This window comes from Sarcophilus harrisii, chromosome 3 (assembly GCF_902635505.1).
Source record: "Sarcophilus harrisii chromosome 3, mSarHar1.11, whole genome shotgun sequence".
NCBI classification, from domain to species: domain Eukaryota; kingdom Metazoa; phylum Chordata; class Mammalia; order Dasyuromorphia; family Dasyuridae; genus Sarcophilus; species Sarcophilus harrisii.
The window spans coordinates 356,046,465-356,074,120 of record NC_045428.1 but is presented as its reverse complement, the minus strand read 5'-3'; the positions used below and the strand labels follow the sequence as shown (position 1 = coordinate 356,074,120).

At 36.3% G+C, this 27,656-nt stretch overlaps 1 protein-coding gene across 2 annotated transcripts in view; it reads right to left on the bottom strand.

The window, feature by feature from the left end:
• Positions 1 to 21,010: 21,010 nt before the first annotated feature.
• The window catches only part of MBD5 (methyl-CpG binding domain protein 5), a 130,710-nt gene continuing 124,064 nt past the window's right edge, over positions 21,011 to 27,656 (bottom strand). For both annotated transcript variants that reach the window (XM_031960044.1, XM_031960046.1), the window contains exons 10-11: positions 27,575 to 27,650; positions 21,011 to 23,765 (exon numbers count right to left, since the gene is read on the bottom strand). In XM_031960044.1, the coding sequence (XP_031815904.1) occupies positions 23,694 to 23,765; positions 27,575 to 27,650 (148 nt within the window). In that variant the 3' untranslated portion in view covers positions 21,011 to 23,693. The remainder of the gene's footprint in view (positions 23,766 to 27,574; positions 27,651 to 27,656) is intronic.

Here is a 27,656-nt window from a genome sequence, read left to right as displayed (position 1 = left end):
CTCCTATTCACAGATACAACCATGTCGCTCCAATACTAAAAAAAAATGTTCAACAATCCCTTGTTGCTTCTAGGATAAAATAAAAACTCTTCAGCCTGGCATTTATAGCCTTTCATAATCTGCTCCAACTTTCCTGTCTGGCCTCATTTCCCATAATTCATTTTCTTGTACTTCATTTTCCAGTTTAAATGGGATGCTAATTATTCTTAAACTTGACGTGCCATATCTGGTTCCCATAAGAGGTCCCTGTCTCCTCAACGTACTCTACCTTAAGTGTACTTCTCAGAAACTTTGAAAGATCAGTTCAGGTGTTCTGAGGGTGAGGTTTATGGTAGGCAGACCAAACCACTTCCACTATCACCACCATCACTGCTTCCACGACTGCCCCTGGTGTCTTCTTCAAGGTAGCTCCAGATTTAGTGCTCAATAGTTAGGAGTAAAATAACTCCCCCCTCTATCCCCTCAGCAATTAATTTCTAGCCTATCCCCCCCCAGCCACTGTCCAGGGGAGCAACACTTGTGGAAATAGGGCTGGTCCCCTATCCCTACTCCCACCAGCTTTGTGTAATAGCACTAGAGACAGTAGCACCCCAAAATAGTACTTCTATCTCAGGCCCCCAGGGCCAGCATAGAAGGGAACGACTCTTGTGGAGATGTAGCCTGCTGAATACTACTGAATACTAACAGAGGTTCAGTGAAAACACCTTGTAAGGGTTCAAATCCTAACCTTCCACTTTCTATTTGTGTGACCTTTGACACAACTGACTTCATATTTATGGGTCTCAGTTTCCTCATCTGTAAAATGATTGGGTTGGACTAGATGGCACCTCTGGTCCTTTTCAATTTCCAACCTTTGCTCCTATGAAATAAGACTTTATTTCAAGTGACTTTTTTTTTAATTTAAAATTTTTTTAAAATTGCAAGTGATTTGAGCTGTTTTTTTTTTTTTTTTTACTCAGCCACTTACCCCAACCCCATCACACCACCAGCCCCAGCACCACAACAGCACACTATGGACAGACTCCATTTGAGATTCCTGCAGAGAAAGGGCCTTGCCCTTAACTGAGGCACCCTGATGTGGAAGATCTCCATATCAGTGGGCACATTTTCCTTGCCTTCTTCAAGCTGAAGGATTTCTCAGCTTTTGAATCTGACTTTTATTCATACTTGAAAAACAGGATTCTCATTTGGAAGTTAGCTTAGTTTCATTTGTTTGATAGCCGCAGTTTCTATGAGATCAAATGAGATAAAGCCTGTAAAAATTCTTTGGAAAGTACAAAGTACAATTGCAAGGGGCCTCGATAACAATCAGCCTCCCCCTTACTCACCCACCTCTCGCCCCCCAGCTGAGAGCAAATCTCCCTCTGTGTTACCAAGGCTTCTTTCCAATTTCCTCAACCTCCAAATGATTAACATGGTCATGTAATGAACATATGTTGTGCATGTGAAAAAACCACTTTGGACCTCTGTTTGAAACTGGTTGTATTTAAATGTAAGAAAACTGGAAATTAGGTAGCATGGACCAAGGAAATAAAATTTTTCTCCTCAATAAAGATTAAAAAAAGAAAAACCCACATTTGCATGTTTTTTTTCTGTGTTACAGCGCTCCCCCCCACTCTCTTCTCCCCCTTCCCCCTGTTTTGGTCTTATTTCTGTTTCAACCATTAGATTATAAAATCTCTTCAAGGGTTAGTTGTGTTTTATCTGTAACACAGAGTATGGTCTGTACTCGTAAGGTCCATAATCCGTGTTGCTGGCTGGCTGCAGGGATACACTGCCCTTGCTGGCCCCTTTGGAGTTGAGAAGGCCATGAACCAGATGTATACAACTCCAGTTTTAGGCATTTCCTAAAGGCATTTCTTTCTGAAAATTAGAAACACAAAAAGACTGGTATTATGTTGCCAGCTTTTAGTACAGGGCATGGCATATAACATATGGAAAGCACTTTGAAAACCTTAAAGTGCTCTATAAATGCTAGCTATTATTACTATTACCATACAGGAGGGTATAAATAAATGGTTTTTGAAAGTACTTCATCTTTCCTCTCTGAAACAATTTGTGATGGAAGGAAACAGTCCAAGATATTTTTTTTCATGAAACCTTCCATGATTAATAACACTAATAGCTCACATTTCTTCGCACAGTGATGTGGCAAACTCAAGTATTCTTCCACCTATTTTTACAGATGAGGAAATGGAAGTTAGGGAAAAGTTAAATGACTACCCTTAAGTCAAACAACTGGTAAGTCATAAAATAGCGATTTAAACCCAGAATTTTGGGATTGGTGGATGGGATAAGGCAGGGGGAAGAGCTTCTCTGCATTCCCAGAGACAGGCACATAGCACGGGCTAGGCACATATTAAGTACTTATAAATGTTAGGTGACTTGACTTGGTTTCTAAAGAAGTACCCTTTCCATTTTATTGTACTCACTAGTTGAGCCTAACTCTAGTCTAACAAGAGCATTATTCTACTCTGTCTTTTATGTATTCATTCTACGCCACCCTATCATGCATGCTTCAGTGATCTGTGATCTGCCTGCTGTGGGTACTCCCTTCACTGGAGCAGATAATATCAATCACTGCGCCTTCTCATACTGGGCAATCCTTGTTCATTGTGGTTTAGTCATGTCTGACTCTTTATGACCCCGTTTGGGATTTTCTTGGCGAAGATCCTGGAGTGGTTTGCCATTTCCTACTTCAGTTCATTTTACAGATGAGAAATACAGGCTTAAGTGACTCGGTCAGAGTCACACAGATAGTGTCTGAGGCTGGATTTTAATGCAAGACTTCCTGGCTCCAGGTCCAACACTGAGTCCCCTAGCTGCCCTGTTTTTACTTGTATCTTTACACAAATCCCCCGTACAGAATCCATTCCACTCTTAAGGCCTGCTCTGAGTTGGTATTCTTTTTCTATTATTATTATTATTTTTTTGTTGTTGAGGTAATTGGGGTTAAGTGACTTGCCCAGGATCCCACAGCTAGGATATGTTTAAGTGTCTGAGATCAGATTTGAACTCAGGTCCTCCTGACTTCAAGGCTGGTGCTCTGAGCCTCCTAGCTGCCCCCATTGGTATATCATTCTAATATGGTACTGGGACCATATCTATCAGCCCTAACTCAGTATATGACCAACCTTGCTTCCTTTTTCCAGTCATACATATCCTAGACTTTTATGCCACTTTTTGTTCAGAGAGATGCTATGCTATCATCATTTTCCTTAAATCTTATTTTAGAATTTCCCCCAGAAATTATATCTATGAAAAGGTAACAATAATAGAATTTACATAAGCATTTCAAGCTTGTAAAGCACTTTAAAATATTATTTCATTTTATCTTCACAGTAATTCTTATTATTCCTGTTTTACAGATGAGGAAACTAAGTCAGGCAGAGGGTTTAGTGACCTGCCCATGGTTACAAAGACAGCTGCTGTCTGAGGCTGGATTTGAAATCATGACCTTGTGACTTCAGGTCCAGTGTGCTATCCACTGGGCCACTTGTAAGAACAGAATATTCTCTACTTTGCTGGACATGAATCTCATGGCATGAAAGATGGTTAATGAGTCTATCTTTCTGTAGAGACTAACGTATTTACAATGCTAGATGACTGAGAAGATGTTAGAACTCTCTCTTCTTCCTTTTGTTTTTTTTTAAATTTTCATTATTATTATTATTATTTTTATAGAACTCTCTCTTCTTAAAGGAGAGAATTCATTCTCTTTTGGCACTCATCAAAAGAGAATGATCACATGAATAATAAAATCCTGAGACATCCTATGTCAAAAAGAGGTACAGGTCTAGCCCTAGGCAAAAAAAAAGTTGTGATGACTGTTTTCAATGTCCCTCCATTTTCCTTCATCTGCTCCCTATCCCCTAATTTAGGCATCAAGGGCCCCCTTAGGCTGTCCTTCAAAATCTCACCATTAGAAGCAGCAGCCTATGCTATTGATCTTTCTCTTCCTCTTGAATCAAACAACACTTAACCTGTATTCTTGTAGGGAAATGTGATTTTTTTGCACTTTGGGAATTAACTGTGTCTCAAGTAATAATACCCAACTAATACAAGATAGATCACTTGAATTAGGGTCAGGAAAATCTAGTTTCAAATCTTGCCTCTGACACATTCTAGCTGTGTGATCCTGGGCACATCACAATCTCTCTTGATATGTCTAAAACTATGATACCATAATATTGTGATTTTGAGATAATAGAAACCATTTTAATGTATCTGCTTGGGATAGTGAAAATATCACTGGCAATGGATGGTCTGGAATTCAAATCCAGAGCCTATGATCTACTGTGTACATGATATTAGATAAGTCACATTACCTTGCCACACTTCAATTACCTCATCTATAAAGTGAAAAAACTATAGCTCTCACAGAGCTATTGTAAGAAAAATCCTTGGCAAACCATAAAACATCATAGAAATGCTCCTTTAAAATGTCAGACTTATGATTTCATTGTTGTGATAAATTTTTCCACTGACTGATATTGAAAAAGCTCTACGCCTTAAAAAGTTCTTGGGAGTTGCAATTTCTGAAAAATACCTAAGACTGAAACTAAAAATGCAGATGAGCCTCTCTGATTTTAGGTAAGATGATCTTGGGGTGACAGATTTGTCCCTCATTTGGCACACAGTCAGAGCATTTTCAGTTTAGTAAGACTTAGGGATGATGGAAATTGTAGATCTAATGAAGTCATCTAGTCCAAGCCTCTCATGACTAGTGAGAAAACTTAATCTCTCTGGAACCCAGGAAGTTAAGTGACTGCCCACCATCATATAAGCTAGTAAGTTCAGAGGTGGACTTTGAACGGAGGTGCTCTGATCTGAAAGAGCCTATGATCCACTGGCATACCCTTCAAGAACACAGGGTCAATGCATAGTGAGAATGAGCAAAGAGATCCAGTGGTCAATATTTAGAAATGACTGTGATGTAAAAACAAAAGATTGATCAATAACAATTAAAGGAGAAGGAGAAGAAGGAAGAGGAGGAGGAGGAGGAAAAAAAGAGGAGGAGGAAGAAGAGAAGGAAGAGGAGAAAAACTTTGCTTCTCCTCTAAGTCATAATGAGGTATCTGAATTGGATTTCACTGAAATATAGAAATGTGAACTATTATAAAGTAAGGAGTTTAGACAGTTTCTAAAGACCCTTGCAGCTCTAAATTCTGTGATTCTTGTTTATCTCATAAGGTTTTTTTTTAAACACTTTACATAAATTATTTGATCTCCACAACAACTCTGAGAGATGGGGAAATTGAGGATGATTTATCTAGAGCTACATAGTTCTTAAGTGTCTGAGGCTGTATTTGAACACAGGTGTTCCTGTACAAGAATAGCACCTACCTACTATCCTCTTGCAAGGGCATGTGAAGGAGACATAACACAATCCCATCCTGATTGAAATAAAAAAAAAAAAAAAAAAAGGATTGATTAGATCCAGAGAGCCCAAGTAGAAAAATCCCAAATTCAGCTTGAATTAACATTGTCCTCAGGGGACAGGAGAGAAGAAGCAGTTGTCAAATCATTAAGGTCAGGCAAGGAATGGCCAGGCTAAAACTGGAGCAAAGGTAACATGGGATAGATGAGAAAGTTTAGGATAGTCCCACATAGCCTGGGACTTGCCAGATTTCCTTTATACGTTGATATTTTGATGCTGTGAGCAATTTTTCCACTGATGCTTGCTTTTCTACTCTGTTCCACTGATTTACTTTTCAACTAGCATCAAATAGTTTGATAATTGCTTTTGGAAAATGGCCTTGCTAAGTTCCCTTCATTTCTACTTTTCTTCTACCCTTGGGAAGAAGAGAGCCTATCACTTGATAAAGTTGTAAGGGACGAGTAACGGGTTTAATGAGATGTTAAGCTTTTGCTCCCTTTAATCATTAAGGTCAGGCAAGGAATGGCCAGGCTAAAACTGGAGCAAAGGTAACATGGGATAGATGAGAAAGTTTAGGATAGTCCCACATAGCCTGGGACTTGCCAGATTTCCTTTATACGTTGATATTTTGATGCTGTGAGCAATTTTTCCACTGATGCTTGCTTTTCTACTCTGTTCCACTGATTTACTTTTCAACTAGCATCAAATAGTTTGATAATTGCTTTTGGAAAATGGCCTTGCTAAGTTCCCTTCATTTCTACTTTTCTTCTACCCTTGGGAAGAAGAGAGCCTATCACTTGATAAAGTTGTAAGGGACGAGTAACGGGTTTAATGAGATGTTAAGCTTTTGCTCCCTTTAGACTTTGAATGGGTGTATTCATAGTTTACAGAGGCTGTGAAGGTGGGAGTAATCTGTTGGACTAGCAATTCTCTTCCGATTCTCCATTTTGATTTTCCTTTTCCCTTTATAGTGATGAGTGGGATTCTATTACTGCTCGGCCATATCAAGAATTCTAACTACCCTGATCATCCATTTTAGCTGAAATTCTCCAACTCATTGTGTATAATTAAACAATTTGAGGGACCTGGCAAACTTTTCTCCTCCCTACACTCCTATATTTGGAGAAATGTGGTTTAATTGAAAAAGCAGTAGACTAATGAGATGAGTAACCTTGAGCAAATTATGGGTGTGTGTGGGTAGAATGGTGAGAAGGGGTGAGATGTGAGGGAGAGGAAAGAAACAAATATTTTTAAGTACTGTGATGATTGCTTTACAAACATTATTTCATTTGATCTTGTACCTATCAACTCTAGTCCTGGCTCTGTTCTGAACCTTAGACCATTATTTTTAGTTGCCTGCTGGTGAAATATAGCTATTTTCTTCTCCCAGACTAATATTTTTGTGTTAGTAAATTAGGCTATCTTTTGTCTTACTTCTTACCTAACCCTTAATTATTGAATGGGCATTATTTCAGACAAAACGAGGTCTAGGAAAGATCTTAATTTAGAAAGATCAAGGTCATCTACTCCACCTGGGTCATGCTTGTAGTCTTGACTTTTTTCTTGATGACTCTGGAGGAGAGAGTAAGGCTGACAGCTTTTGCACCACTTTGCTTACTCAAATCCAATTAGCACGAAAGTCAAGACATCACTCTTAGGATGTAATTAGTCCTCTGAGAACTAAGGATGAACAGCAACAACAAACCTAAAAAAGAAAACCTAAAGACCACGCTTGTGGTTTCTGGAAAAGTTAAATCTCTTTCTTTCAATATACCCAGTTTCTCTCTGTACTGATAACTAGGCCCAAGTTTCATAACATTATGAAAGAGGAAAGAGATAAAGAGAAGGAAATTGGAAAAAGAGAAGTGATACCATTTTGTTTCTGATATTTATCCACAATCTAAGTTGCTGGTTTCATGTCTACCTTTAGCCCTCTGAACCATGAAGCCTTGTCAGAATACCCAGCACATTTCGAAGAGAGAAGGGGACATATTTATTACACATGTAAGGGCTTCAGAATTTTAGTTGTAGTCTTGGGAGCATCAGAGAAATATTACCCATGGTAGTCAATACTTTTCATTTCTTTCCTGATTGTTGGATTCTGAAATCCCCAAATTAGTCAGATTGGAGTTAGGCAGAAGGGGAATATCTTACTTATTTTTTCTTCATTTTACAAAACATAGTGGTTAGAGCATTGGATTTGGAAGTAGGAAGCTCATTTTCAAGTCAAATACCTGATACTTCAGGTAATAGGATTCCATATCACATATTTAGAGATAGATTTTGATCATCTAGTCATTTTACAGATGGTCAAACTGAGTCTCAGAGAGATTGAATGATTTTCTAATGGTCACAGAGTAGTAAATGTCTGAGCCAGAAAATCCCAATCTGTAAGAAAAGCCATTAAGATAGAGCTCCAGATGTATTCAATTTATTAAGGATACTAGTGATCGCTAATTAATTGGGTCTAAGCTACCTTTATAAACTTGGTAGAGTACTAAAAATAGAAGGAAGTATTATAAATTCACTGATTGATCAATTATAGAAGAGGGGAAATTTTACAGTTCACTAAGGGAACTATCCATCAGTCATAACTATTTTATCAACAAACCCTTGACAGATTGTGAGACCTTCCACAGGTCATTAGCTCCAGGCCATCTCAGCAAGGGCTTTCCAAAGGTCATAAGACCCTTTCAACAATGTCTAAGGGCCTTCTACAAGTCAGAAAGCCCTAATGTTTGACAACAGTATCCTACAATTCAAGGAAGTGGTGGGTTTGAAGGAAAGGTCACAAGATGGTGGTGATTCATAGGGATGAGGGGATATTGTATCAGCAAATGAACCTTCTTATAGCATGTTGTATGGTGCACTAGTACAGCAATTACATCCTTTTTTTACATTTTTAACAATATGAATCTAGCTGATAAATATAAATAATATAATAATCAATACATGGATTAATCATTCATAATTCTTATCCTAACAGTATTAACATACATAGCTATCTTAAACTTAATCTTACTCTGCTTAATTCACTAACATAATCACTGATACTCATCAAATCATAATAAACTGAATAAATGCTGATTAATGTGAGTAATGGCTATCAAAATTATCATCCCAAATAGTAGAGATGGGATTGGAAACCTGGTTCTCTGGTTAGAGATCTAGAGCTCGTTCCTACTCACCTAACCTCAGTTTCTTCTTCTGTAAAATGTGGATAACAAGAACACTTAATACTTACGTTATAGGTTTGCAAGTTTATATGAGGTAATCTACTTCAAGCTCGAGGCTGGCTGACTTCTTTTAAGTGATGAAGGTCAATTATTATTACAATTGAAGCAACCAAAGCTTGGACAAGTGAGTTACACAACTCTCACAGTGGTGAGAGCCAAGATTGGACTCTAGATCCTGGTTCCCAGGAAGTCACTACTCTGGATAAAACCACTCCTTCAACTGTCCTTGAGAATATACCTTATCAGTATCCAGAGCACTGAGAGGGTACTAAGGCCTCAGTGGTATTGAAAGCAATCTTTAAATATTTAAAAGGAATAAAGATCACACTTTCCAGAGGAAATAACAGAAAAACTGTGATAGGGAGGCAGATTTTGGTGCTCAATATGTAGAAAATTCCACAAAAAATTAGGGCTATTTGAAAGTGATGTGGGCTTAGAAGTAGTGAGTTTCAGTTCCCTGGAAGTGACTGTTTATCACAGGGTCTGCAAAGGGAGATTCTCTCTCATGTCTCTTCCAGCTTTTTGGATCTGGAAATGAACCCCGTGAGCCTAGGGAATATCACTATATGCCGTAAATAGAGACTTGGGGGGTCCTTACCCTAACTGCCACTGACCAGTCAAGTTCCCAGGGAAAGGTGACTTACATTGCTCTTCAACGCTCTAGGATTGATTGGAATGACTGGAATATTATCTTTTCTAGTGCTATAGCATGAGATTACTGCCATGATTAATAGCTGATATTGAGTTTTTAGAAAGTTCTATTTATTGAAGTGATATAGTAAGATCAGTTGATTCAAACATCAGCCTTCTTCTTAAAAAGTCTATAACACACTTCGCCACATAAAGAAAAGTGCTCTCATATTCTCTGAATATGTGGCAAAGTGTGGTTCACACTTTTATTGGAGTCCTCACCATGTTCTCCTTAAGTAGGGTGCAGCTTTCATGCTCTTTCCTATTTTCCTCTTGTCTGTCTTTGGCTCCCAATGCAGATCCCGATGCCAGTCACTGCTTTTCCAGAGAAACTTAATTGGGCACTGATGAAAAAACTCAAATCCTACAGCCTTTGAGAGTTCATGAAGTCCTCCCCTGGCCCCGTGGTGGGAGGAGGGGGTTGAGTCACCCTTTCTTCCACTTCCAAGTAATTCCTTCTCAGAGATTTAATTGGAATTCTCTTTCCCCTATACTGCCAGGCACTCGAACTTTGCTCCATGGTGGCAGAGACTTCTGTATCTCTGATTTCAACCAGCTTCATAATTTTTTATGGAGCCCTCTTCCAGAGAGATATGACCAAGCCCCTCAGACAGTCTGAATAGATTTCTGTCCCATCTGGGAGATATTCCCACATGACATGCAATTATGATAAATTCTCTGGAAGAAATATGTCGGAGCATATCACCTTCTTGCTTTAAGAAGGATCAGGTAATTATCTAGGCTGGACCCTCTACATATGGATCTGGGAATCCATGGGGAAAGGAGTGGGTCAGACCTTCTGTTGGTTTACCTGAAATAAACTTGGAAGAATTCACTTATCTTTGAGCTTTGTACCCCTTGTTAGACAGATATCAGCATACTTCTTACTTTGATGAGGGGCAATATTAGAAAATCAGAGATTAGACACTTAAAAGATAGGGAAAAGTTGTCACTGGGGTGGGGTAGTGGTAAGATGCAGAAAGAAGAGACTAGGGATATCGAAGACAATTTTTCCGATTTACAGTTTTGTCTGTGGTTGGTCCTTTTTACCTTTAAGAGTGAGAGTATAAACAAAAATTGAACATAGACTTATCTTTGTTATGTGTAGAAGCAAATACAGAGTTTCAGTTCCAGGTTCATTGCTTTTGAGCTGTATGATATACACTAATCATAGGATTTCTGAAGCTTTTTAGAGGTGGCTGGCTTGACCTTGGGAATTTCCATAAATTTAGGGATCTCTCTACAAAATGCATATTTAAGGATTTTCTCATTGCTCACTGAGGATGTTTTGAAAACAAAGCAGCATTTTAATCTAGGTTCAGCTGAGGCCATGAACACCACTTGTAGGCCCAAGGTCTAGGAAAGGGAGGAAGAAGAAGGAATAAAAAAGAATGAGTGAGAAATTAGGAGGACAGATGGAGAGAGACAGAGAGATAAACACAAAACTGAGAAAGTAGAAAGAAAAAGGGAGAAAGAAACAGTGGGAGAAAAAAGGAACTGGTATTTAATAAATGTTAATTGAATTACCTCCCCAGTGGTGACCTTGTTGAACAAGCCAATTCTGTGGGCATCAGTTTCCTCAACATATAAATTCCTTATAAATCAGGGGATTAGATCAGATGATCCCTCAATTCCTGTTTTATAACAGAAGTTTCTAAATGGCTACTTTTGAATTTATAAACAGAAATGTATATGATATCAGATTCTCAATTTAAAAAAAAAAAGGTAAGGTTAGGAAATCTTTTTCCTTTATTTCAGAATTGGGTTTTTTCCTCTAGTTCTCAGATCATTCATGAATATGAATTTCTAACACCAGATTTGATCATTCTTTAACAATTCATTTTGCTTTAAACATATGATATGGAAAGTTTAGGGACTGAGGCCAAAATACCACTCATGCTGCCCCTGACTTTTAATGTTAATACTACTTCTTTTTGCACAGAATCTTCAATGGAATGGGAGGTCGGAAAGACAAATTATTCTGGAAGTCTGACCAGGAGAATGAAAAACCAAGACTTGGCAATTTACAAACTATCATGTACTTAAGCGTTGTAGAAGATGTAAGATCATAAATTGAAGAGTTGTAGAGAAAATGTCACTAAATTGCTCAGGGTCCTGGGTTTTAAATCTGCTTCCTCTATTAAATTGCTTTAACTCTTCAAGTTTTATCTGAAATAGGATCAGTAATGCCTAAACTCTATCATCTATCCCAGAAATTAATGGGATATTTAGCTTGTTGTCAGCATGGGGTACTTAACTTTTTCACATTTTTTAGGGTCTGGGAGGCTGCAAAGGAAAGCGCTGGTGAGGAGAGGATTTAAACCAAACTGAAGATCTCAGAGAGTTTGTGCAGATCTCATTGTATTTCTGTGAAACCTGGACAGTATACCAGCACCTTGCCAGGAAACGGAATCCTTTCCATTTGAATCATATTAAGGAGATTCTGAAGATCACCTGGCAGGATAAGAGACTAGACACTGAGGTTCTTTCTCAAATTGCCAAACATTCTCACTCTTTTGGAGAGAGCACAACTCCGGTGGGTTGGCCACATTAATGCCAAATGTACGCTTGCCAAATAACCTATTTTTTGGAGGACTCACACATGGCAAGAGCTCCTAAGGTGGTCAGAAAAAGTGAGACAAGGATACTTTCAAGTCTTTCTTAAGAACTTTATAATTGCTTGTATGACACGGGAGACACTAATACAGGACTGCCCAGCATGGCGTGTCCTCACAGAGAAGGTGCTGTGCTCTACCAGCAAAGCAGAACTGAATTAGCCCAGAAGAAATGCCAGATGTGCAGAGTGAGAGAAGCTACCCTAAATGTTCAACCATTCTGAGCTTGCATTGGTCTGATCAGCCACAGTTGGATATACTAAGTTGCCTCTAACATAATGGTGTCATCTTGGTCCTCTTTGAGAATGGACAAAACCTGGAACAATCTGTAATTATTGGGACTTTCCCCAATGTACTTTGGGGAGGTAGTTAGTGCCCATCTAGCTAATCCTACTAATATGTGTCAGTATTGAGAATGACTCACACTACTGGATAAAGTATATTTTATATTGGATTTACTGATAAAGCAAAGGGACTGTTCTAAGCACGTCTGTCTCTGATCTCAAGGGCATGGCTTCAGATTAGGAATACAGCTCCGGAGCTCTAAACAACCTTATCTGGTTGGTCTCTTATTTCACCAGGTAAGGAAACTGAGGGACAGGAACTATAAGAAAATGCCCAACATTAGGTTATATGTGGACCCCAGCTTTGATTTTAAATGACTGGGGAGGTTTAGTTTCATTTGTGGGCAGCCTGGTGGTACAGTGGATGGAATGCTGGGCCTGAAGTTAGGAAGACTCAATTTCCCAAGTGCAGATCTGGTCTCAAACATTTACTAGTGTTATTACTCTGTGTGAGTCACTTAACCCTATTTGCCTCAGTTACCTCATCTGTAAAATAAGCTGAAGAAGGAAAGGCAAATCCCTTCAGTATGTTTGCCAAGAAAATTGCAAATGTGATCATAAGAGTTGGACAGAACTGAAGTGATGGAACAACAAAAAGTTTACATCTGACTTGATGTGCTTATCAAAGGATCTCAGGTTTGAGGTTTCATAGGTAGTTTTCCTTTTGTTTTCTAGGACCAGAAAAGTCCCTTCTTTCCTAGATAATACAGGCTCAGCATTAGAAATTAAGATTCTTCAGCCCTGAAGTCAGGAGAACCTGAGTCCAAATCCAGCCTCAGACACTTAACACTTCCTAGGTATATGACCCTGGGCAAGTCACATAAGTCCAACTGCCTCAGGGGAAAAAATTAAGATTCTTTAGGAATGCTTAGTTCACTCTACCTGAGAAAATGTATATAAAGTGTTATATGTTAGTTGTTAATTATTAATTTTAATGGTTACTTAAAATTGTTTAATTATCGAACTAATAAGCAATTTAATACTTCCCACCATGCCATTTTTGCAGGAGCCTTAGCTGTGGATGTAGCAGGCTTCTCGGTTGTGTGCTTAGCCTTTTTTTTCATCCCTTGGTAACTCCCATGGCTTATTCACATTGACCTTTCAAACTTCAGGTTTCTGGCTCCTCTTGGCCATTATACAAAGAAAAGCACCACTGATGATCCCTAGGGATTTTGTTCCTTTTTTTTTTTTTTTAAACTTAACAAGCATACATTTTTTATTCTCTTCAACCTTCCCTTCTTCCCCCACCCCCAGCATTAAGAAAAAAGAAAAACCTTTGCAATAAATATTCATGGTTAAGCAAAACAAATTCTCACATTGGCGGTATCCAAAAATATAAGTTTTATTCTGCATTTTGAGTCCATCATTTCTCTTTCAGCAAATGGGTTGCATGCTTTAATATCAGTCATCCGGAATTGGGGCTGGCCATTGCACTGATCAATTTTTAAGTTTTTCAAAGTTGTCTTTACAGTGTTGTTACTCTGTAAATTGTTTGCTTAGTTCTACTCATTTCATTTTGTATCAATTCATATCTTCCCAGATTTCTGGGAATTTATCATTTATCTATTTTATTATTTCTTACAGCACAATAATTTACTATTAAATTCATATTCTATAATTTGTTCAGTCATTGAGTTATTTGCTTTTGAATTTCTTCTGACTATCCCTTCTTGTACTTTCCTTTATACAGGGTAGCCCGACCGATCTGCTCTGGAACCTTCTTTGAAGGAATACAAACTTGCATTTTGCATTCAAGAATTAGAAAATCTCCTCTACTGGGGGGGGAGGGGGCCGAGGCGCTATGGTTTCTATGACTCCAGGAGAATCTGTGACCATTGAAGTTGCACGGCTTGACCTTCATGGCTGTAAATACCAGGAAAATGGTGGAGGATTTGTTAAATTATTTGAAGATATTATAGTGATGTAAATAGAGGGCTGGCTGGAGTCAGGAAGGCCTGTTCTTAAGACCCACCTTAAGCTTCAGATGCTTAAGACCAGCATCTGAAAAATAGTGGCTCTGGACCATGGGTAAGTAATCTCTCTACAAATCTCTTAAGACTTTAAGTTATATAGGAATTGCTAATTTGCATTTGGGAAGAAAGTTTTTGCTAATGGTATTTCTTACACCAATGAAAATGACATGTATGGATCTTTCCCCAAAATGTAATGTTCACTGGTGTAAGAAATACCATTATGTGTATGTGTAGGTCTACTTATGTATGCAAATATTTATGTATACACACATATACATACAGTATGTATATCTGTAGGGGTGTGTGTATCCTTATTATAAAATGTATTCCAACTCTATAGGATATAGATTAGTTTCTTTTTAAAGGCTGGAAGGACACCTTTTATCATCTATATTTATAGAAAGTGACAGGTGCTGACAAATGGTGAAGAGTCATTATGGGCAGACTTCATTTATAGCTGTCATGAACAATTCTCTGGTGGTTTTCTTTAAAGGCACCATGTTCCTCTTCCAGAACAAAAGAATCCCTCCATGGTATTCCCTTGTTTGGAATGAATCCATGAAACAAATATTAAAAGGAGAAAACAGTCCTTTCTAGCTTTTGAAGACTATTAAATGACTTAATGATTCACTTCAAAGCTTTTATTTCTTCTAATTCTTGGAAGTCTGCCCTACCCCCACCCTCAATTTAAGTCTATTCAGCTAAATGCTTTGTGTCTGAGAAATCCAATCTACAATCAAATATTACTAACAGGCACATTGATTTTTAAAATAACCAATTCCAAATAATACTTGGGTGAGAAGGGAAGTGATGCAATCTTATAAAGTCATTAAGAATTTCAAAAAACTATCTATTTAACCAAGAAAGCCATTTATTTAAAATTAAGTCGAGGAAGGGAAAGGAATAAGCATTTATGTAGCACCTATGATATGCCAGGCACAAAGTGATTTTTACATATATTATCCCATTTGATTGAAGCTGGAGATTGTTAAACTCTTGTCCATCCTTTGGTGGGAAACTTAAAAACCACCTCTGCCATGAAGACTCTAACAGAAGTAAACTTTTCCTCCTTTAAACTCCTCAGCACTTTATCCTGGTGATTTGCACACACTAATTTACACACATAACTAATCTTCTTCAAGGTAGAATATGTATGTATTCTCATCTTAAATTAAATTAAATTATTGGTGGGGCTAGAAAGAGTAACCAATTCTCTAATTTCTAATCCCATGAATTTTAACTAGATAAATTTTTTGTTTGTTTCCATCTTCATTACTTTCAAAATTTGAGCCTCTTTATTTATCAGTTTAAGTAGGAACTAGAGCTGGACAAGTGGTCTGAACTCTAATCTGTGGGTGACAGACCCTTCTGAGGATCCAGAGCTTTTACAAGGTGTTTATTACATGCTAAAAATGTGTGTATGGGGGTCTACAAAATCTTATGTTAAAAAGGAGTTCTTATAGTCAAAAATGTTAAGACTAACTTAATAGCTCTTGAATTTTATCCCTGTATATTTTGTTATTCTGATGGCTATTAAGCAAATCCTTAAAAAAATTTTTTTTTGGGGGGGCTTCATTTTCCTCATTTGTCAAATGAAATTTGTTGTTAAATCATTCTAGCCACATATGACTTTTTATAACTCCATTTCAGGTTTTCTTGGCAAAGATACTGAAGTAGTTTGTCATTATCTTCTGAGGCAAACAGGGTTAAGTGACTTGTCCAGCACCACACAGCTAGTAAGTGTCTGAGGCCAGGTTTGAACTCATGAAGATGAGCCTTTTTAATTTCAAGCCCAGTTCTCACGCCACTCTGCCACCTAGCTGCCCCAAAGGGGAAATACATTGCCTTTTATCTTAGGATAATGTAAAGAAAAACTTAATTATGGTTGAAGACATTTTGAACAGTAGAGAAAAACCAGAAAGGTTTTTCCTTGACTTAAGTCTTATTGATACTAAGAAAGATGAATTGCTATCCCATATCCATAATCTTATAAGAAAAATAATTTCATTGGTGACTCTTCCTAATATGTAATAACTTTCACTGCCAGAAAGTTACTTTTTTCCAAAGTGTAACTCTTTCAAGCAATAAAGTCCATTTCCTTCTGTACTGTCATCATCACCATTATTTTAAATATTTTTTGAGTGCCTATTTTTTGCAAAACACTGTTCTAGGGAAAAGTTTTTTTTAACTACACTGGTATTCTAACAATTCAAGAGCTCTGTGATCTCATCTCTAAGAAATACTCTCCACACTTTCAGATCACAACTCATATACCCCTTCTTAGCTTTGTGTGCAATTTCATGATCTCATACTTCATCTTGAGGTCTTTCAGATGTTTTTTACAATTAGGGGAACCAGTGTAAAACTCTGGTTTTCTACTTGTTTTCCCTCTCTTTTATTAAATAGCGTACCCGTCTCCTTTTCAAGTTACATTTTCCTTGTTTTTTGATACTTCTTATACAAAAGTCACTATTTTGATATTGATTGTAAACTATTTGCACCTCCCCTTGAATCTTTACATTGAACTGGCTCACTTGCAATTCAGATTATTCAGAGACTAGAATGCCAGTATTCAACCACAGTATCACAGCAGAAGATGGGCTTTTTTGTTTGTGAGCAGCTTAATCAACAAGCATTTTTTAAAAGTGTTAGACACTGAGCAAAATCCAATAAATTCTAAGAATGAAACATTCCCTACTTTCAAGGAGTTTAGATTTGCTAAAAGTCAGAGCAGTTTTCCAAATACAAGCCTGACTTCTCCTTCCTATTCACTCTTGGGCTCATCTCTAATGCCTGACAATAACTAACTAAACAAAGAAACTGATGAACTAGCTTATTGGACTAGCCCTCCAAATCCATGTCACATTAAGGACAACAGGTATTTTTTTTCCTCCACTGAATATTTTCTGTACAATTAAATCAGTTTCTTTTGAGTAATCCCAGATCTCACTGAAGAGAGCTTCTAATATTCTCAGACTTGAGGACACTAGCACAGTATCATTCATAAAATAAGAACATCTGGAGGACTTCACCTTCCATTTGGACTAAATATCCTCCATGATGACTGCATACACCTTTGGCAAGCGTAAATCTCCTATTTTACAACTTCCTTAGGGTTAATATTTAGAGGATTGTGGAGTGAAGCTATTTTTCTAATTGCATTTACCAAGAATTTTAACATATTTTCTGGCTGCATCTGTCTTGCTCTACTAATAGTATCATATAAACAAAAACAAAAATGGAATTTTGTGTTCTCTGCACCTGTTAGTTAATTGTGTGGCTGTAAAGATGTTGTCTAACTGTGAAATTTTTTGGCAAAAGCCTGGTGAACTCTTTAAAACATTTTTTTTAATCAAAGACAAAATGTGTAGTTCATTATCATAGATTTCTAAAAGATTATAAAGTAGACAGTGTTAATTACTGACATATTCCCAATGACCTTTTCTGAAAAGCAACATCATCTTTTTGTTGTATTTCATCCAACTTTTTTTTTTTTTTGGGGGGGGAGCATATTCTCATTGAACAGTCTTATAAATCAATTTGTTAATGTTTTCAAGATTAAGTAACTTCCAGTAAAGATTACCTTAGTGTATACTTGGGTCTGATTTGCCCAATTACTTATGCTGAGTTCATGTATTCCTTGTATAACATTTGGAGCTAAGACGCTTCTGCTGCTCTTATGATGAAAATGGAACAAATATATTCCATTTACCCCTTAATGATTAATATACTTAAAGCCTGTTGTAAGTCATCAAAATCACAAACAAATCCTACATATATATATATGTGTATATGCATATATACATGTATGTATGCATATACATATATATATATATATATATATATATATACATCCAATGTAAAAGATGGCTAATGATGTCTGAATAGCAATTATAAAATTATTGGTTGGACCTTCTCATATCCAATTTAGGATATAGCTGCATTTTGATGGATGACATTATTTGAGACCAAATAATACTAGTTGCTTTATCATTTCTACCTAGATTCTGGTCTTCAAAATTCTGGATCCCTCCTAAGTATAAGATGATAACCTATAAATGGGCATGTTACATTGTGGCTACTATATATGCTATATGTACATTTGCTATATATTTTAATTTTTATGCCTTCCTTTTTAACTGCTTCATAAAGGGAAACAACATTTGAGAAATATTAAGAATCTTCTAACTTTTTATCAAGACAAAATTGCTTCTTCATCCCACCCCATGTCCTGCTAAATAAAGTTGGATGAAATGTGAAATTCAATTTCTTGAAAATATCTTTATGTTCCCTTGGAACTAACTGAACACATGTATGAAGAATTATGATGACTACCAAAATGCTTTTTTTTTTCATTTCTTGAGTTATGTGAAACAATGCATATTTTAAAATCTGATACTTGAAGTGAAGATTTTTTCTTAGTGTACCATGCAAGAATTTTTGAATATTTCATATGGCCTCTATAGTTATTGGTGAATCTTATAAAGCAATTAAATTTCTCATCCCAAAAGGAAAGCACATTCATTTGGAAAATTTGACAGTACCTGAATCTTCTTTTAGCATCCAAAGTCATCTTTAAGTCTTCTCTCAGATTTTCAGCCACGTGTAGTCAGAAAACTCACCTTTGAATCATTGCCTGGAATTTTCTCAGGCATGATTCAATTGGATTTTGTTATTGGAAACATCATTGGTTGTTATTCATGTGAATCTAATGTAGGATGCTCTCGACCACAGAGAGATATACGTATCTTTAGAACTTCCTCAAAGAGTTAGATTTCTGTTGACAGGTTGCAAAATATCCAGATGTAAGTTACCTGTCTTCTGCTTAAAACTGAATTTTTTAAGATGCCACTCATCAGTCACCTTCACTTGTATTGTTCAGGTCTTATTAATCTGAAGAGTGCTTTCCAAGGTGTGTAGAAGTCAAATGTAACTAAAAAGCTGAGGAGGATTTTCTCTTAAAAGTTAGATGAGATAGGGAAGGAACAACTTGAGAGAAAAAAAATTGTGAAGGATTCTAATTGGGTGGCATCTTACTTCTGAGGATTAATTTCTGGTACCAAAATATCCCCATTTTTGCAGATTATTAATAAATATTTTCTTGAACATAAAAAGGGTTTCAGTTAAATTTAAAAATGCATTTGTTTTTCATAATGAAAGCTTTTACATGATTTTCTTTAAAAGTGTGTTGTTCTTTTGGCCACTTTTGGACATTTTGGACATTTGAAATTTAGCTATTACAAATCACTCTCCTAAAAAGACAAGATTATATTTATACCAAATACACAAATGCATATTATTATAAAATGCACTTGTGTATTATGAAACCATCTGGGAACAAATTTTGTAATTTATAGAAATCTCTACATCTGCATTACAAATAATCTATTTGATCAATCATTTCCAGCTTTCAAAAGGATTTTTTGAGGACACACATAGTGTGCATGTGACCACATAGCCACATATTTGAAAATAAAAATGAATACTATAAACAGATTTAAAAATACTTGAAGATGATAAATTCGACATATATATATATATATATATATTTTTTTTTTCCATAACAGATTTCTTACTGTTACCAAGGATTTGTATTGAGCTTTATATAATGCTTCTTGGCTCACTGATTTAATATTCCCTTTTGGGATGTTAACAAATAGGCATTATTGTTGTTCTCAACTCTTTGGCTAATAATATATCACAAAAAGAACAAAACAAATGGGAAATTAGGTTAGGATTCAAATTCTGACTTAACTTTTTTTTAACATCTGAAAAATCAAATCAAGTGATGCATTGTGCTGTGGCTCTTGAATATTTTACAAGATTGACATAAGTAGGCAATGCAAGGACAGAGTAATAGATTGTTAGTGTGTTCTATTACCCTTTCTTTCTTTGAAAAAGCAAAAACAAAACCCTTTCAGAATCTTTAGTATCATTCTACAATTATTTGTGACTTTTCAGAAAGCACTGAAAGTTTGGAAAAATCATAAAGTGAATGGGGAATCTGATAGAATGATCTACAAAGAATAAGAATAGGGATCAGAAAGAGTGATGGATTTGGGGAGGTTTCATTGCCCATATTAACACTCAGAAGGAATTGTATTTTGAAGGGGAAGGGTGAGAAGGGAAACCAGTATTGGCAGTCTCCAGCTTAACGTATATTAACATGTTTGAATGTTAATGATGTGTTGGTGACAACATAAGAAAAAATTCAGTTCATAAATAATACAAAATTGAGTTTTTGAAGCCGAGTAAAAAGAGGTCCATGATTTCATGAGGAAATGTGTGTGCACTTTTCACATTGCAGGTGCTTGTTTTAATCTAGTATCTTCATTTAAAATGGAACTGAAAAGTGGGGAACAAGAAAAAATCCATTCAAACATATGAAAATCCTGAACTACCTTTAATGTTAGTAACTAGAAAATCCAGAGTTGGAAGGCAAAAAGCTATTTAATTCTTCCTTGTTCAGAAAAATCTAACAATTAATTAGCATTTTTGTTAGCAATTAATTTAGCTCTTAAACTCGAGCTTCTTGGGGATGAAACCCCTATAATCATAGTCACATTCCTTTTTCCAGAAGGATATGCTACTTTCTTCAAAGGGACAAAAAAGTTTTTGTTTTATATCAGTTCCATCTTCAGTTTAAAAAAAAAAAAGGAGCTGCTATTAGGCAAAAAAAATATTCTAAGTAAGGAGAGCTTGCCTCCATCAAAAAATGAATAGTATGCTTCAGTGCAGAGAGAAAGAAATGGCTCTATGGGCAAAATTCAAGTATGAGTGACCAGTTTTTTTAATTGTAAAGTAGGTGCAACATTTTAAAAAATGTTACAGCACTGCATGACCTGTAATGCTCACAATATTTACATTAACTGCTTACATAAAACCATAAAAACTCTAAGAGAGGAAAAAAAAAAAACCTGTATGGACTGAAACAAACTATTCCTAGCACCCACATCAATGCCATTATTAACCAATGAAATCAAGTGCACAAAAATACTTTACATAGTCTACTAATGTAAAGTATACATTGGTGAGAAAGTACAAACCTAATTAGTTTAAAATGTTTAAAAAAAAAAAAAAAGGATTGGTCAATACAAACTCAGTTTTAGGACAGAAAAACAAAACTTTAAAAACAAACAAAAAAAACCTAAATATAAACATTCACACAGGCACCCACACTCCCACACATCTACACGCATCCACACACACATGTGAATCTGTGAATAAAAACATCCGTGAAAGACAAAACAGCAGAAAAGCAGGCTGCTACGGAAAATGGACAACATTAACTTTAAACATAACAAACACATCAACTTGTAACAAAAAGTGTCAACTAAACTACACAAAGAATCACTTCACATGAGTTTGCATGAAGGATCATGGCAAGGCTCCCTGCCATTACATAAAAGACAAAATGAACCTACCCAACAGAAGGAAGGATTCCTGCCTCCAGGCCACTGTAGCTTAGTGTAGCTAATTGCATTCCATCAGGTTTGAGGAAGTGGGGAAAGGGAGAAGGAAGGGGGGAGAGGGGAACTTGAAGAAAAAAAATGAAGAGCTAGCTATGTGAGACACCAAAAGTCAACCCAGTGGTAGTTCTGTGTGCTGTGGCCCAAGGAGTCCAGGTTCAGAAATGACCGTGGGTCTCTTATTTCTTGGATCAGTGGAACTCCCTTGCATTACAGAAATAAAGAGCATGGGCTCGGAGATAGCTGTGGGAAGATGAGCAGGGAGGATTCCTATGGTTGCTCAGTGATCAATTGTCTCCATGCTCACAGCAGCATGGGTGTTAACATATGAACATGCTACGCGCTCATTTGCTCTTCTAGCTAAAACAAGAGCATCATGTAATCATGGCTCTTAATGGGGATCAAGTGTTTTGGTGGAAAAAAACATGATGGTTCCAAGAATTAAGGAAGAGTAGAACCTTAGGACCCTGATTCAATAGGCCTTGAACCTGGTCCAGGCTGGAGGAGTGAAACTTATTCTCTGCTGCCTGGGAGATGGAGTTGTACCACCACCACAAAAAATGTGAAGAAGACGGAAAATTATGTTGTGCTACATTTCTTATTAATTTTCTTGTACTTTACAATGGCTCACAGTTTTAGGTTTGTATATTTGTAGTGTATTATTTCCTCTCTACATTTGTGTTTCACATTTTTTACTTAATATAATATAAATAATTTGGTTAATAGATTTAACCTGCACATTTCAGCCACATTAATATATATAAGAATCTGTTAATGGTATAAATAATTCTTTAAATAAAATAAATCTGATATGTTACATAATACTGATAAAAAATTACCATTGCTAATAATTTTGTAAGCCACCTTAATGACTGGTTTAGTAATACTGTAGGATGGATATGAAAATCATTTTGATGACATATGTATGTTTTTCTTACTATAAAAATCAAAATGCATTTTGTCTTTAGCGGATAATCATTTCAAAATGGAGCCCTTGCCTCCATGTATGTAAACAGGATGTTTTATCAGGTCAGATAATGTATGCTAATAAATGTAGTTTTGAGAGTCAATGGTGGTGTATCATATAAGTGATGTAGTTCAATAGGTGGCTATGAAATTTTAACTACAGAAATGGCTGAATAAAATAGTCCATCTAAGATTTTTTTTTTTTATAAAACCTATTCTACTTTAAAACTTAGGTAAAAAAAATATGCAACAAATGGTTGCAGTTTTTGAATTCTTAATTTAGACCTGTGAGCCCACATCCCCTTAGGAATCTGCAAGGTTGCACTCTCCTACAGAGACCCGAAATGGAGTACAGTACTTCCAGGCAAGGTTCATTCTAAACAGACAATATAAATGAACACTCAGTGGTGTGAAGTGTATGTCATAATTAAGGTATTACATAATCATGCCTTTTCTCTGCTGTTAAATACAAAAACAGCATCTTTTACATTATCATATAAAAGCATTTAGGCTGTATTTTTATTTATCACTTTACACTGGTAGTCTCTGGTATGTGTACTCAATAGAAACCAAAGAATTTTGTACACTATTTTTTTTGTACAATAAAAGATAAAGTGTGCATCAGGTACGCTTGTACATGACAATATTGTACAATATTTACAATTCAGATATCACCATGAAATTCTGTATTATCTATATACACAATGAAAATTTCTCAGAAACATTTGGACTATTTCTTATAATCACAATTTTAGTATTATAGAAAAAAGGTTTTCAGTAATCACTTGATGCCTTGTTATTGTCATCTTCCAAGGATTTTGATTAGCTTATCCAGCACTCAGTAATCCTTCCTGATCAGAGAAAAATGGTACCACTGTTTCATTTAGCACCCGGTAGTGGTGACAGCTATCTGCCTTGCCCTAGATACTGGTATAGTCACAGCTATACCAATACCTATCGACAGATATATGTGCATGTTCCTTTTGATAAATACTGGACCATCAACAGAGACATTCAATGTTATCTGGAAATCTTCCTCCTCTTGGGTTTTGGAGGCTTCACTTGTCTATCTCCCTGTGGGATTTGGTGAACCTGAAAATGAGGAAATAAGAAAAACTTAAGAGGTCATAAATACCATATAATTTTGGAAAAAGGCTCATATGACAGTAATGGGTCCAGGTTGGGGTTCTTAGTCACTCATCAGCACACTCTGCTTTATCATGGATAAGTTCCCTTTCTCAGCGTCTGATGAGAACTCAGCTGGCCTATGGTCAACGGTCCCAGTTTTGTGTGACTCTGGGCAAGTCAATTAACCTGTCTGTGTCTCATTTTCTCCTCTCTAAACTGGAAGGACTGGGTTGGGTGACCAAGTTTGACTTCCTAAGAGTCTGTGACTTCCCTAAAGTAATAGTTGTGCTCACAGCCAATGGAAACCCAGAATGAATCCCAAAACAGTAGAAAACGAAGGGTTGAACAGAGGATTAACAGCATAAACACAATATGCTGCTACTCTCTGAATGAATTTAGGACATAAGAATACCTTCAGTTGTAGGCACACATTTTCACCTCTAGAGATCAACAGACTAATGATTCTTTTTCAGTGTGGAGAATGTATAAATTTAGTATGTGAAAATGCTTTATTTTTTATTGCTTCATCTTACCTACTATAACTGCTGAGAAAGGCCAAGGATTATTAAGGAATAAACACACAGCAATCCAGGAAAAGGCTGTTCACTAATTAGAACGATGAGGATGTAAAGCAGAATGCCGCCACCATCTGTCGGTGGGAGTGTGGAGGCTGGAGGAGCAGTCAATGGCCGACTCATCTTTAATACTAAGACTGGCATGGAAAATGTTGTTACACTTCCTGCCAGACTGAGCACGGGCAGGGCATGAACTGCTGCTGAAGTGGTACCTCATGGGTGCATGTGAGGGGGACCCAAAGCTGGGGGTCAGAGTTTCCTGCACTAAAGTCCCAGGGAAGGGGCAGTGTGGGTGAATGGTAGGCCCAGAGGCCAGAGGCTGTCGACCTCCATGCTGTAATATGGTTTAAAAAAATTCACGTGTCATAAGACATAGAACATGGGGCCTTTTTGAAGGAATTAGGGAAGTTTCACTTGGGGACAAGACTCAGGCGGCCACATAATCACTATCACCAAATATTTGAAGGGTTATGATATATGGAAGGGGTAGGAGACTTAAGTTCATAGGATTTTAGACCTGGGAGGGGCTTAGGAGATCATTTAGTCTAACTGTCTCACTTTATAGATTAAGAAAAATGAGGCTCAGAGGGTAAAGTGATTTGGCCAAAATCATGATGTTTGTTAGAAATGGGAAGGCCAGATTTCCAACCCAGTGCTCTTTTCATTGTTCCATTTTGCTCTCTCATGTTCTTTTCCAAGGACACAACTAATACTAAAGAAATGAATAGTTACAAGTGGGCAGACATTGGGTCAGCCTAAGGAAGAACTTGAGGAAGGAAATGATAATCCCCTCCAGAATCTTTGGCTGGAAAATCTCATTAAAAATGGGGTCATACAGAATTAGTTGTGACTGAACAACTGAACAACAAAAACTAATTAACTATGAATGATGTTCAACAAAGAAATGGACAAGCTTTATCAAGTCATTTAACTTCCTGTCATTGGATGGATTTGAAGGAGGCCTTATTTAATATTTTGCTGGCTATAATATAGTTGATAATTCTAGAAATCTGGATGCAATGACTTTAGAGGAGAAAAAGTAACTATGAAGGGAATCGTATTCTATTTGGACTTTGCTACCTGCTGGCTTACTCTTCTCTGGAACCATTCTTGTGCACAGGCTCTAACTAAATCCCTGAATCCAACTCTACAACTATGGACTTGCGTGACAGTGAAAACTGGCCAGGTTTAACTTGTGTCTGTATCTCTAGCATTTAGTTCAGTGCCTTGCATATAAATGATTAATAAATGCTCATTGACCTGACTTGAAAATGTCATGAAGATAAAGGTGTTTGTACTGTTGACCAATGACCTTTTGTCCAAGGAAAAGAATGAAAGCATTTTGCCCTAACTGTATTCTGGCTAAATCATCTGCATTCTACTACAGTTAGGGCCTCACAGCAAAGAGGAAAGAGTCATGGACTTGGAGTCAGAGTTCAAATACCACTTCTGCTGTTTACCAGCTATGTGACTAGTCAATTAGTCTCTTTGAACCTCAGATTCCTAGTCTATAAAATGAAGAGACTGGACCTGATGGCCCCTGACATCTCTTTTGGCTTTGAGTCCGTGATCCTAGGAAATTCTGGGTTAGCCATGCTTCTTACTTTCTCCTCATTCTTAAGCCACTCGTTTTTCCGGTGGGCAGCTTAGAGGCACAGTATAGTGCTTGGCCTGGAGTCCAAAAGAGCTGGATTCATTTATGCCCCCAAACACTTATTCACTGTGTGGCCCTGGACAAGCCATTTAACTTCTGTTTGGTTCAGTTTCCTCAACTGTAAAATGGGGATAATAATAATCCCAGGATTATTGTTAATGATCAAATAATGTTTGTGAGGTGCTTAACACAATATTTGCCACAAGTATATATAGCACTTAATAAATTATTATTCTCTTCTATCTTCCCTTAAGGGAACAATGCTAACTGAAAATCTTATTTTTAAAATAGGAACAAAATTATCTATAGCATATGAAGATATAGTTATTATAAAAACATTTAATAACCCTTAGGATATTAGGATTTAAGCAGGTTAAAACATAAAATAGCTATGAACAAACTTCTCAATCAGTCAACAGGAAAAAAAGTTACCTTTCAGTGTTCAACAATCCTAGATAATCAAGATATTTAAAGGTTTTTCAAATTCATATTTAAGACTTCTATTAATTTATATAATTTATACATTAGAGAAGGTGTGAACCATATAAAAATGAATTTGATTTCTCTCATACTTGGGATTATATGAATGAATTAAAAAGCATTTGTCAAACACTTATGATATACCAAAAATTATGGATTCAGATCACCGAGATCAACTAATACAACTAATCAATCTAATATTATAAATAAGGAAGTTGAGGTCCACAGAGATAAAGTAACTTATTTAGGATCACACAAATAATAAAAAGAGCCATGACTTAAACTCATGTAAATCCTGCATTTTTTTTTGTCTAATACTACTTTCTGTGTATATATGCTTTGAATATGTATAAAAATAACATTAAAAGTTCATTACTACTGAAGATTAAATTTTATTACATTTTATGTAAATTTTATTAAATTTATTTTATATCAAATAATTTTAGGTCAATTTTATGTCAAAGTAGTTTTTTCCCTTAAATATCACAGTAGAAAGGAACTTAAAAGACCTAATGATTCTTAACCATCTTCTGGCTCTGTTACTTATATCTGTGTAACCTTAGGGTTAGTATCCTCATGTACGAAACTGAGGGGGAGTATATGAGACAGACCTCTGAGGCTCCTTTAACCCTAAGATACTTAGGGAATCTAAACCTAAAAACTATGACTGCTTTTTCAATTAGATATTATTCTATGAATGCTTATAAAATTAATATTTAATTATATTTTATGAAAACAATAACAAGTGTCATATTTGTCATTGGGGGCAAATTAAAGCAAGGTATTACTAGCTGAGTTTCAATGTTTTGTTATTTAGACTTTAAAAGGAAATACAGACTTATCACAGAAAAATATTTTCTGGGAACAAATGTACAGTTTAACACATACATCTTTTCAAACTATTTTTAATATTTCCTGATAATAGTTATTTTTTCAATTTCTAATTTACTTAGGAAATTATATAGCTGATCATCAGATAGCATCGTTATAGAGGTGTTACTGAAAACAACATTCTTTTTTTCCCCAAAGAAATACAATAGAAAGTAAAAAAAAAAGTCACTTACATTCCCAGATATTTTGTCCAGTTCACTCATGGCCTCATGAATAGCAGCTTCTAAATGGTTGTTTAGCTTTCCACTTCTAAAA